This window comes from Salmo trutta, chromosome 33 (genome assembly GCF_901001165.1).
Source record: "Salmo trutta chromosome 33, fSalTru1.1, whole genome shotgun sequence".
In the NCBI taxonomy this organism is placed as follows: Eukaryota; Metazoa; Chordata; class Actinopteri; order Salmoniformes; family Salmonidae; genus Salmo; species Salmo trutta.
Genome location: NC_042989.1, coordinates 41,985,067 through 41,996,555, shown reverse-complemented (window position 1 = coordinate 41,996,555; position 11,489 = coordinate 41,985,067). Strand labels below are relative to the sequence as shown.

Genomic DNA, 11,489 nt, shown 5'->3' with positions numbered 1-11,489 from the left:
CAACCACCCGGTCCAGCGTCATCATCCACCCGGTCCAGAGTCATCAACCACCCGGTCCAGAGTCATCAACCACCCGGTCCAGAGTCATCCACCACCCGGTCCAGTCATCATCCACCCGGTCCAGAGTCATCCACCACCCGGTCCAGAGTCATCCACCACCCGGTCCAGAGTCATCAACCACCCGGTCCAGAGTCATCAACCACCCGGTCCAGCATCATCCACCACCCGGTCCAGCATCATCCACCACCCGGTCCAGCATGGACCACCCGGTCCAGCATCATCCACCACCCGGTCCAGCATGGACCACCACCCGGTCCAGCATCATCCACCACCCGGTCCAGCATGGACCTAGCGTACCAGGCTGTTAGGAGTCAAACGTTGGCACATTGTTTTCCCATCTTGATGACACTAACTCACTTTTTCAGATTTAACTATCGTTTTCAAAACGTTATCCTCGTCAACATCGTTCAAGCTTATACTTACAACTTAACTTGTGCTAAGTTAAGATATTATACTGAATTAAATCAACCAGACTCGGAGGTAAACCTCAACATGTTTTTACTCCATCACCGTCCATGTAAGCGTGGTGACGTCATATATCAGTACGTCACGTCAATACACAACAATGTTAATTAGCATTTTTGAATATGAGAGTAAATAGAGCCCGAATATATTTGATAACCTGATTTTACAGGTTATCAAAACATCACGCCAGGCTAAGCCTATACTAAACACAGTCCTTATTTTCAAGTGTTTCTAAAAAAAAAAAAATCCCCTATTGGAAAAATGAATGGTGATAAAACAATTGGAACCATTTCCTTGTTTGACCACTAGGTTTTATGGGTATTATGACACCTCCACTGTGGGGATCTAAGGTCTTCACCATAACACCCATAAAAAAACTAAACGGTGAACGTACAAGCCTGTGTACACACCTTGAAGAAACGTACCCACCTATGGAAATCAAAGTGGAAATCAAACTGATTCGTTGTCATGCCAGTCCTCATCAATCCTGGACGTGTGGTCACCCTATTATAAACCTATTCATATATATATATATATAATTGTTAGACCCTGGTATTAACGAAGCTGTTATTAAACATCCTAACATATTATTACAGTATAATAATCTGACACGGCTCAACTCAAATAGCCCATCCTGTAATGCTATAATAACAGTAGTGTGTGTGAGCCATTAATCTCCCGTGGACAGATTCTCATGAACAGGAAATGATCAACTTTCGCGAAATAAATGTTTGTTCTGAGGTAACCAAGATTAGAAGGGCCACTGGTATGTAAAAACAAAAAACAAAAAAACGAGAATTACTAATTAAAAGTGTGTCCTGCGCATTCATTCTGAGAAGAAGGATCTTAAAATCTACAAAACGTTAATTAACAGTTATTTTTTTACAATCTGAAAGTATAGCCTCACCATAATTGTCCCGGGTTGAGTTCTGTACATTGACACACTGTAATTCACCAGTACGCAGATCCCGGTTACGACGGGGTTAACCGGAGTGACGCACACAGACGTTTTAACACCGACTGGACTGTTTGTCTTTTAAATTTCCTGCTGGAAAGAGAGAGGAAAAGGCTCTTGCAGCTAAATAACCTCATCAGAACAGGAGTTAATAAGTAAAACGCGAAGCCAGCAGGTAATATCGGAACCGCAGCTGCGGAGGTACTACGACGCAGTGAAAACGCGCAGCAAGGATTCATCAGGTATTTTGGATCGTTGGAAGGAACGCAGAAACGCTCAAAGGGTAAATTCTGACGACTTTTATTAGGATTTATCACATTTTTTGTATTTAGTAAGAATAGCTTCGTGGGAAATTTCTTGAAAGCCAACATTTTTTTGCGAACAATAATAAGCTTTTACTGGAGTTACTTTTTCACATATTTCTGATATGTAGGCAGGCTACCAGCTGCTAATAGACTATTAATTTCTACTTTTAATGAACTTGTACTACATTCAGTTTAGCTAAAGTCATTAAACATTGTTTTTTCAACATAGTCTGAGTGTTTTGCCGAGCAGAACAAAGCGTACCCTCTCCGGTAGGAGAATATAACGCATCTCCACTGGGCAAAAACGTATTAAATAAACTTTTTCCCCCACGTCATTTCAACAAAAGATCAATGTGTTACGTTGAATCAACGTGTAAAACTGATTAGATTAGCAAAAAGTCATCAACATAAGGACATTTAGTCCTTTTTCCCCCTCCACCCACACAACTTTTAACCTAAATCTCATGACATGGGGATTAAATTAAAAACAAATCTACTTTAATTCATATTAGTTGACAACTCAAGTAAATGTCTGTTCCCAGTAGATCCTGCCTGATCAGCCTGTGATGCTCATATGGAGTTGTAGATCTAGTGATGTAAAGTACTTCTGTAAAAATACTTTAAAGTACAATTTAAGCCGTTTTTTGGGGGGATATCTGTACTTTACTATTTGTACTTTTACTCCACTACATTCCTAAAGAAAATAATGGACACAAAATGCTTCATTTCTAAATGAATGTCTGAGTGTTGGGAGGTGTGCCACTGGCTATCCGTAAATACAAATACAAAAACAAACAAACAAGTCATGCCATCTGGTTTTCTTAATATAAGGAATTTGAAATTATTTATACTTTTGATACTTAAGTATATGTAAAAACCAAATACTTTTTTGACTTTTACTCAAGTAGTATTTTACTGGGTTCTCTTTCACTTTTACTTGAGTCGTTTTCTATTAATGTATCTTTACTTTTACTCAAGTATGACTACTGGGTACTTTTCCCATCACTGAGGGACACCCTCTTTTGTCACCTTCCATGAAGCTAGGCTACCCACAAGGCACCCCGTAGAGCCAACTCATGATAGACCAAGGTTACCTACTGTGTTTTTTTCCTAACAGGGTTTGAGGTTGTGAGACGATGGGAGTGTGTGGGGAGACACAGTCACTTTATTTCACTCCAAATAATTCCCTGTTATTCCATTCTATTATTTTCTATGAAATTAATTAGTTAAGTGTTGAGGTGTTGACACACAAAAACACATGAATGTACCTTGCTTTATTCTGTTAGCACAACATTGAATAAATACGTTTTTATTAAAATATGCATGACTTTATTGATGGGCCATTCCTTCACAATGTGTGCTCAGTGTATTATACAGTGTGTGCACGTGTGTTTGTGTGTTTGCGTTTGTGTATACAGCAGTTATGTGTATGCATGTGTGTTTGTGTGTATGTGTATGCGTCCACGTGTGTTTTGTACATGTAGTCAAAGGAATGGAACTCTTGAGTGCAGAGTTTTTCGCTGACCAGTCTATGGATGGTGTTAGTGAGAGTTGAATCCCGTGTCCGGGGCTCTAACCTGACCCCTCTCTAACTCTGACAGTTCCGCTAATAAGTTGAGAACAATAGACTCATAGAGCCGCTGACTCCATTAACGACCTTCAAGTGAGTGCAATTACGGACAGTCAGATCAGTCCAGACCAGAGTGTCCGTTACCCGCTGGGTTAGCCTTGCCCCCCCCCCCCCTTTTCAGGGAACCATAGTAGAACATTCTCCAATGTTCCCCAGAACAGAACACCTCCGTTCTCAGAATGTTGGGGAGGGGGGGGGAAAAAATAAAGTAGATAAATGAATAATAATTATTCTGTTTTCTGATTTTATTTCCACCATAAACATCTCACATGACATATAGGATTTGAAATTCACTTTATAATAATGACAATAGAACTACTAGAAGCTAACACGTTATAATAACGATGGGTAATAAACCATTTATAAGACATTTTTAATAAAACTGTCTTCCCACCATTTATTAATCATTGCTCTCACATTTTGTAAATGTTAGTAAACTAGTTATTATAATCTCCTTATAAGACTAACTAACTGGTTTTGTCGTCTCCATCAGTGAAAGATGAAGATGCTGTGGTCTCTGGTTGCTTTGCAGCTGTTCTTGGCGCCAGCTCTCCTGGTAAGCAGATGATGTACATATGAATAATATTGCATTACGTTGTTATTGTATTCAAATGAAGACAAATTGTTACGTGGGGGAAAAATCAGTCCGGTACAGGTAACACATCCAACATTTTCAATTGTATGTGGACACCGCTTTGGATTCTGCTATTTCAGTCACACCTGTTGCTGACAGGTGTATAAAATCGAGCACACAGCCATGCAATCTCCATAGACAAACATTGGCAGTAGAATGGCCTTACTGAAGAGCTCAGTGACTTTCAACGTGGCACCGTCATAGGATACCACCTTTCCAACAAGTCAGTATGTCAAATTTCTGCCCTGCTACAGCTGCCCCCGGTCAACTGTAAGTGCTGTTATTGTGAAGCGGAAACGTCTAGGAGCAACAACGGCTCAGCCGTGAAGTGGTAGGCCACACAAGCTCACAGAAAGGGACCGCCGAGTGCTGAAGCGTATAGCGTTTAGAAATCGTCCGTCCTCGGTTGCAACACTCAATAACTGCCTCCAAACTGCCTCTGGAGCTTAATGAGATGGGTTTCCATGGCAGAGCTACCATACACAACCCTAAGACCACCATGCGCAATGCAAAGCGTCGGCTGAAGTGGTGTAAAGCTCGCTGCCATTGGATTCTGGAGCAGTGGAAACACTTTCTCTGGAGTGATGAATCACGCTTTACCATCTGACAGTCCTACGGACGAATCTGGGTTTGGCGAATGCCTGGAGAACGCTACCTGCCCCAATGCATAGTGCCAACTGTAAAGTTTGGTGGAGGAGGGATAATGGTTTGGGGAAATAGACAATTCTGTGCTTCCAACGTTGTGGCAAAAATTTTGGGAAGGCCCTTTTCTGTTTCAGCATGACTATGCCCCCTTGCAGAAAGCGAGATCAATGGTTTGTCGAAATTGGTGTGGAAGAACTGGACTGGCTTGCATAGAACCCTGACCTCAACCCCATTGAACACCTTTGGGATGAATTGGAACGCCGACTGCGAGCCAGGCCTAATCGCCCAACATCAGTGCCAGACCTCACTAATGCTCTTGTGGCTGAATGGAAGCAAGTCCCCCTGCAGCAATGTTCCAACATCTAGTGGAAAGCCTTCCCAGAAGAGTGGAGGCTGTTATAGCAGCAAAGGGGGGAACCAACTCTATATTAACCAACTCTATATTAACACCCATGATTTTGGAGTGAGATGTTGGACGAGCAGGTTTCCACATACTTTTGGCCATGTAGTGAATGTGTTACAGTACTGTGTTATTAAGGTCCCCACAGAGACCACATAGTAAACATCTAGTGGAAAGCCTTCCCACATAGTAAACATGTAGACACTAGCTGTACTATACTTTGGATGTCTGCTAAACATGTTTTATTATAGGTGACAGGATAGTGGTGGCAGGATAGTGGTGACAGGATAGTGGTGAGGTAGATGACAGGACAGTGGTGACAGGACAGTGGTGACAGGATAGTGGTGACAGGACAGTGGTGACAGGACAGGGGTGGCAGGACAGTGGTGGCAGGACAGTGGTGGCAGGACAGTGGTGACAGGACAGTGGTGAGGTAGATGACAGGACAGTGGTGACAGGATAGTGGTGAGGTAGATGACAGGACAGTGGTGACAGGACAGTGGTGACAGGATAGTGGTGACAGGACAGTGGTGACAGGACAGTGGTGACAGGACAGTGGTGACAGGATAGTGGTGACAGGATAGTGGTGACAGCACAGTGGTGACAGGACAGTGGTGAGGTAGATGACAGGACAGTGGTGACAGCACAGTGGTGACAGGACAGTGGTGACAGGATAGTGGTGACAGGACAGTGGTGACAGGATAGTGGTGACAGCACCGTGGTGACAGGACAGTGGTGACAGGATAGTGGTGACAGGACAGTGGTGACAGGATAGTGGTGACAGCACAGTGGTGAGGTAGATGACAGGACAGTGGTGACAGGACAGTGGTGGCAGGGTAGTGGTGAGGTAGATGACAGGACAGTGGTGACAGGACAGTGGTGACAGGATAGTGGTGACAGGATAGTGGTGACAGCACAGTGGTGAGGTAGATGACAGGACAGTGGTGACAGGGCAGTGGTGACAGGACAGTGGTGACAGGACAGTGGTGACAGGACAGTGGTGAGGTAGATGACAGGACAGTAGTGACAGGACAGTGGTGACAGGATAGTGGTGACAGGACAGTGGTGACAGGACAGTGGTGACAGGACAGTGGTGGCAGGACAGTGGTGACAGGATAGTGGTGACAGGACAGTGGTGACAGGACAGGGGTGGCAGGACAGGGGTGGCAGGACAGTGGTGACAGGATAGTGGTGACAGGACAGTGGTGACAGGATAGTGGTGACAGCACCGTGGTGACAGGACAGTGGTGACAGGATAGTGGTGACAGGACAGTGGTGACAGGATAGTGGTGACAGCACAGTGGTGAGGTAGATGACAGGACAGTGGTGACAGGACAGTGGTGGCAGGGTAGTGGTGAGGTAGATGACAGGACAGTGGTGACAGGACAGTGGTGACAGGATAGTGGTGACAGGATAGTGGTGACAGCACAGTGGTGAGGTAGATGACAGGACAGTGGTGACAGGGCAGTGGTGACAGGACAGTAGTGACAGGACAGTGGTGACAGGACAGTGGTGAGGTAGATGACAGGACAGTAGTGACAGGACAGTGGTGACAGGATAGTGGTGACAGGACAGTGGTGACAGGACAGTGGTGACAGGACAGTGGTGGCAGGACAGTGGTGACAGGATAGTGGTGACAGGACAGTGGTGACAGGACAGGGGTGGCAGGACAGGGGTGGCAGGACAGTGGTGGCAGGACAGTGGTGACAGGATAGTGGTGACAGGACAGTGGTGACAGGACAGTGGTGAGGTAGATGACAGGACAGTGGTGACAGGACAGTGGTGACAGGATAGTGGTGACAGGACAGTGGTGACAGGATAGTGGTGACAGCACAGTGGTGAGGTAGATGACAGGACAGTGGTGACAGGACAGTGGTGACAGGATAGTGGTGACAGGACAGGGGTGACAGGACAGGGGTGGCAGGACAGTGGTGGCAGGACAGTGGTGACAGGATAGTGGTGACAGGACAGTGGTGACAGGACAGTGGTGAGGTAGATGACAGGACAGTGGTGACAGGACAGTGGTGACAGGATAGTGGTGACAGGACAGTGGTGACAGGATAGTGGTGACAGCACAGTGGTGAGGTAGATGACAGGACAGTGGTGACAGGACAGTGGTGACAGGACAGTGGTGACAGGACAGTGGTGACAGCACAGTGGTGAGGTAGATGACAGGACAGTGGTGACAGGACAGTGGTGACAGGACAGTAGTGACAGGACAGTGGTGACAGGATAGTGGTGACAGGACAGTGGTGACAGGACAGTGGTGACAGGACAGTGGTGAGGTAGATGACAGGACAGTGGTGACAGGACAGTGGTGACAGGATAGTGGTGACAGGACAGTGGTGACAGGACAGTGGTGACAGGACAGGGGTGGCAGGACAGTGGTGGCAGGACAGTGGTGACAGGATAGTGGTGACAGGACAGTGGTGACAGGACAGTGGTGAGGTAGATGACAGGATAGTGGTGACAGGATAGTGGTGACAGGATAGTGGTGACAGGACAGTGGTGACAGGACAGGGGTGGCAGGACAGTGGTGACAGGATAGTGGTGACAGGACAGTGGTGACAGGACAGTGGTGACAGGACAGTGGTGAGGTAGATGACAGGGTCCGGCACATGGCAACTTAGTCCTATAGAGCCCTATGGCCCCTGGTCAAAATTAGTGCGCTATATAGGGAATAGGGTACCATTTAAAGTAGTGAACTATATAGGGAATAGGGTACCATTTAAAGTAGTGAACTATATAGGGAATAGGGTACCATTTAAAGTAGTGAACTATATAGGGAATAGGGTACCATTTAAAGTAGTGATCTATATAGGGAATAGGGTACCATTTAAAGTAGTGAACTATATAGGGAATAGGGTACCATTTAAAGTAGTGAACTATATAGGGAATAGGGTACCATTTAAAGTAGTGAACTATATAGGGAATAGGGTACCATTTAAAGTAGTGAACTATATAGGGAATAGGGTACCATTTGTGACTCCGACCACTATGTGTTGTTTTAAATGTCCAGCTGCCTAGTGGGGACTACTGGCAGGAATGGAGTCCCTATGGAGAATGTAGCAGAACCTGTGGGAGTGGGGTTACCATGAGAACCAGGAGATGTGTTACCCAGAGGTAAGAGATATGTTGTTTATTTATTTATTTATTTATTTATTTCCACCAGAGCGTAGCTGTGTTTTACAAGGTCCAAAATGTTTAGCTTGACAGAAAGTCACATAGTGAGATTGTCAATGTTATATAGAACACCCAGGAGTTATGGATGTGGTTATGATGATATCAGGTTATATAGAACACCCATGAGTTATAGTTGTGGTTATGATGATATCAGGTTATATAGAACACCCAGGAGTTATAGATGTGGTTATGATGATATCAGGTTGTATAGAACACCCAGGAGTTATGGATGTGGTTATGATGATATCAGGTTATATAGAACACCCAGGGGTTATAGATGTGGTTATGATGATATCAGGTTATATAGAACACCCAGGAGTTATGGATGTGGTTATGATGATATCAGGTTATATAGAACACCCAGGGGTTATGATGATATCAGGTTATATAGAACACCCAGGGGTTATGGATGTGGTTATGATGATATCAGGTTATATATTTTACATTTTTAGTCATTTAGCAGACACTCTTATCCAGAGCGACTTACACTAGTGAATGCATACATTTCATACAATTTCATACATTTTTTTTTTCTGTGCTGGCCCCCCGTGGGAATCGAACCCACAACCCTGGTGTTGCAAACACCATGCTCTACCAACTGAGCTACAGGGAAGGCTAGAACACCCAGGAGTTATGGATGTGGTTATGATGATATCAGGTTATATAGAACACCCAGGGGTTATAGATGTGGTTATGATGATATCAGGTTATATAGAACACCCAGGGGTTATGGATGTGGTTATGATGATATCAGGTTGTATAGAACACCCAGGAGTTATAGATGTGGTTATGATGATATCAGCTTATATAGAACACCCAGGGGTTATAGATGTGGTTATGATGATATCAGGTTGTATAGAACACCCAGGAGATATGGATGTGGTTATGATGATATCAGGTTATATAGAACACCCAGGACTTATGGATGTGGTTATGATGATATCAGGTTATATAGAACACCCAGGGGTTATAGATGTGGTTATGATGATATCAGGTTATATAGAACACCCAGGAGTTATGGATGTGGTTATGATGATATCAGGTTATATAGAACACCCAGGAGTTATGGATGTGGTTATGATGATATCAGGTTATATAGAACACCCAGGACTTATGGATGTGGTTATGATGATATCAGGTTATATAGAACACCCAGGGGTTATAGATGTGGTTATGATGATATCAGGTTATATAGAACACCCAGGAGTTATGGATGTGGTTATGATGATATCAGGTTATATAGAACACCCAGGAGTTATGGATGTGGTTATAATTGTACTATGTCCAGGCAAGATTGTAGGGAGTGGCACTTTAACTTTGAATTAGGACCTCTATCTTTAAGTTGGGTGTTGTCTTCTGCTCTCTCAGCGCAGAGTGCCGTGAAACCAGCGGAGGTTGAGACGGGAACTAGTTGCTGTGTATTCGGTCGGGACAGGATAAGATGCACATTATTGTCGGTTGTTTTCCGTTTTCATGGAGCAGTGGCATTTTTCTAGGATTTGGCAGGTTTTTACTGGCGACGGTTGAGGGTTCTCGTGTGTCTGTTGGAAGGATGCTATATGTGTTCAACATGTGGTTGTGGCTTGTTGTGATGGAGTGTTAATGATGGCTATGATGGTCTATAACCCATATGATTATGTGAGTAAGCTGGTTAGAGATAGAGGAGGGATAGAGAGGAGGGATAGAGAGGAGGGATAGAGAGGAGAGGGATAGAGAGAGGAGGGATAGAGAGAGGAGGGATAGAGAGAGGAGGGATAGAAAGAGGAGGGATAGAGAGAGGAGGGATAGAGAGGAGGGATAGAGAGAGGAGGCATAGAGAGAGGAGGCATAGAGAGAGGAGGCATAGAGAGAGGAGGCATAGAGAGGAGAGGCATAGAGAGGAGGCATAGAGAGAGGAGGCATAGAGAGAGGAGGGATAGAGAGGAGAGGCATAGAGAGGAGGCATAGAGAGAGGAGGGATAGAGAGGAGAGGCATAGAGAGGAGGCATAGAGAGAGGAGGGATAGGGAGAGGAGGCATAGAGAGAGGAGGCATAGAGAGAGGAGGCATAGAGAGAGGAGGGATAGAGAGGAGAGGCATAGAGAGGAGGCATAGAGAGAGGAGGCATGGAGAGGAGAGGCATAGAGAGGAGGCATAGAGAGAGGAGAGGCATAGAGAGGAGGCATAGAGAGAGGAGGCATAGAGAGAGGAGAGGGATAGAGAGGAGGCATAGAGAGAGGAGGGATAGAGAGAGGAGGGATAGAGAGAGGAGGGATAGAGAGAGGAGGGATAGAGAGAGGAGAGGGATAGAGAGAGGAGAGATAGAGAGGAGGGATAGGGAGAGAAGGGATAGAGAGGAGGGATAGAGAGAGGAGGTCATATCCAGCCTGTCCTGCCAGCTTGGTACAGCGTATCTATCTCAGAGTTGTATCCATAAATCATAGAGCTGGAATCCAGCCTGCATGTTCCTTCTTGCACCTCGTTGTAATGTGATCTCAGTGTACCGTATGAAGAGAGAAGGGGAAACTGAAGTACAGTATGTGCTTCCCCCAAAAACAAGACTACTCAAACCCAAGGAGGAGCTGCAGGGTCATTGGGGTCGTTGGGGTCACAACAACTCAAACCCTTCCTGAGGTGCTTGGTTGTATATGAAGGACTTTATCCTTCATCCCTGTTTCAGCTGTGATCTATACTGCCACAAAAGAAAGAGATAAATCAGCTGTTCATTATGGGATTGCAAGCCGTCGTTAATCAGCAGCTCTCTGCCTGATTGAGGTGTGAGTCCCAAATGAAACCCTATTCTGATTGAGGGGTGAGTCCCTATTCTCTACATACTGTATTACTTTTGACATTGTATCTATGGGCCCTAGTCAAAAGTAGTGCACTACATAGGGAATAGGATGCCTTTTGGGACGTATCCTGAGTGACGGCAGGGTGGGTCAGGATTGTGTTAAAGGAACAACCTCAAAGATGAAAGTGCTTTTACAGGGCTGGGCCTGTGGGTTCTGGGCTGAGGGCCTGTGGGTTCTGGGCTGAGGGCCTGTGGGTTCTGGGCTGAGGGCCTGTGGGTTCTGGGCTGAGGGCCTGTGGGTTCTGGGCTGAAGGCCTGTGGGTTCTGGGCTGAGGGCTGGGCCTGTGGGTTCTGGGCTGAGGGCCTGTGGGTTCTGGGCTGAGGGCCTGTGGGTTCTGGGCTGAGGGCCTGTGGGTTCTGGGCTGAGGGCTGGGCCTGTGGGT

At 45.6% G+C, this 11,489-nt stretch overlaps 1 protein-coding gene across 1 annotated transcript in view; it reads left to right on the top strand.

Annotated features, from left to right (window-relative positions):
- Positions 1–1,376: 1,376 nt before the first annotated feature.
- Positions 1,377–11,489, top strand: part of paplna (papilin a, proteoglycan-like sulfated glycoprotein) — a gene marked incomplete in the record, with an annotated part of 68,209 nt that continues 58,096 nt past the window's right edge. Inside the window, 3 exon segments of the mRNA XM_029730997.1 lie at positions 1,377–1,763; positions 3,909–3,971; positions 8,114–8,217. Of these exon segments, the coding sequence (XP_029586857.1) occupies positions 3,915–3,971; positions 8,114–8,217 (161 nt within the window).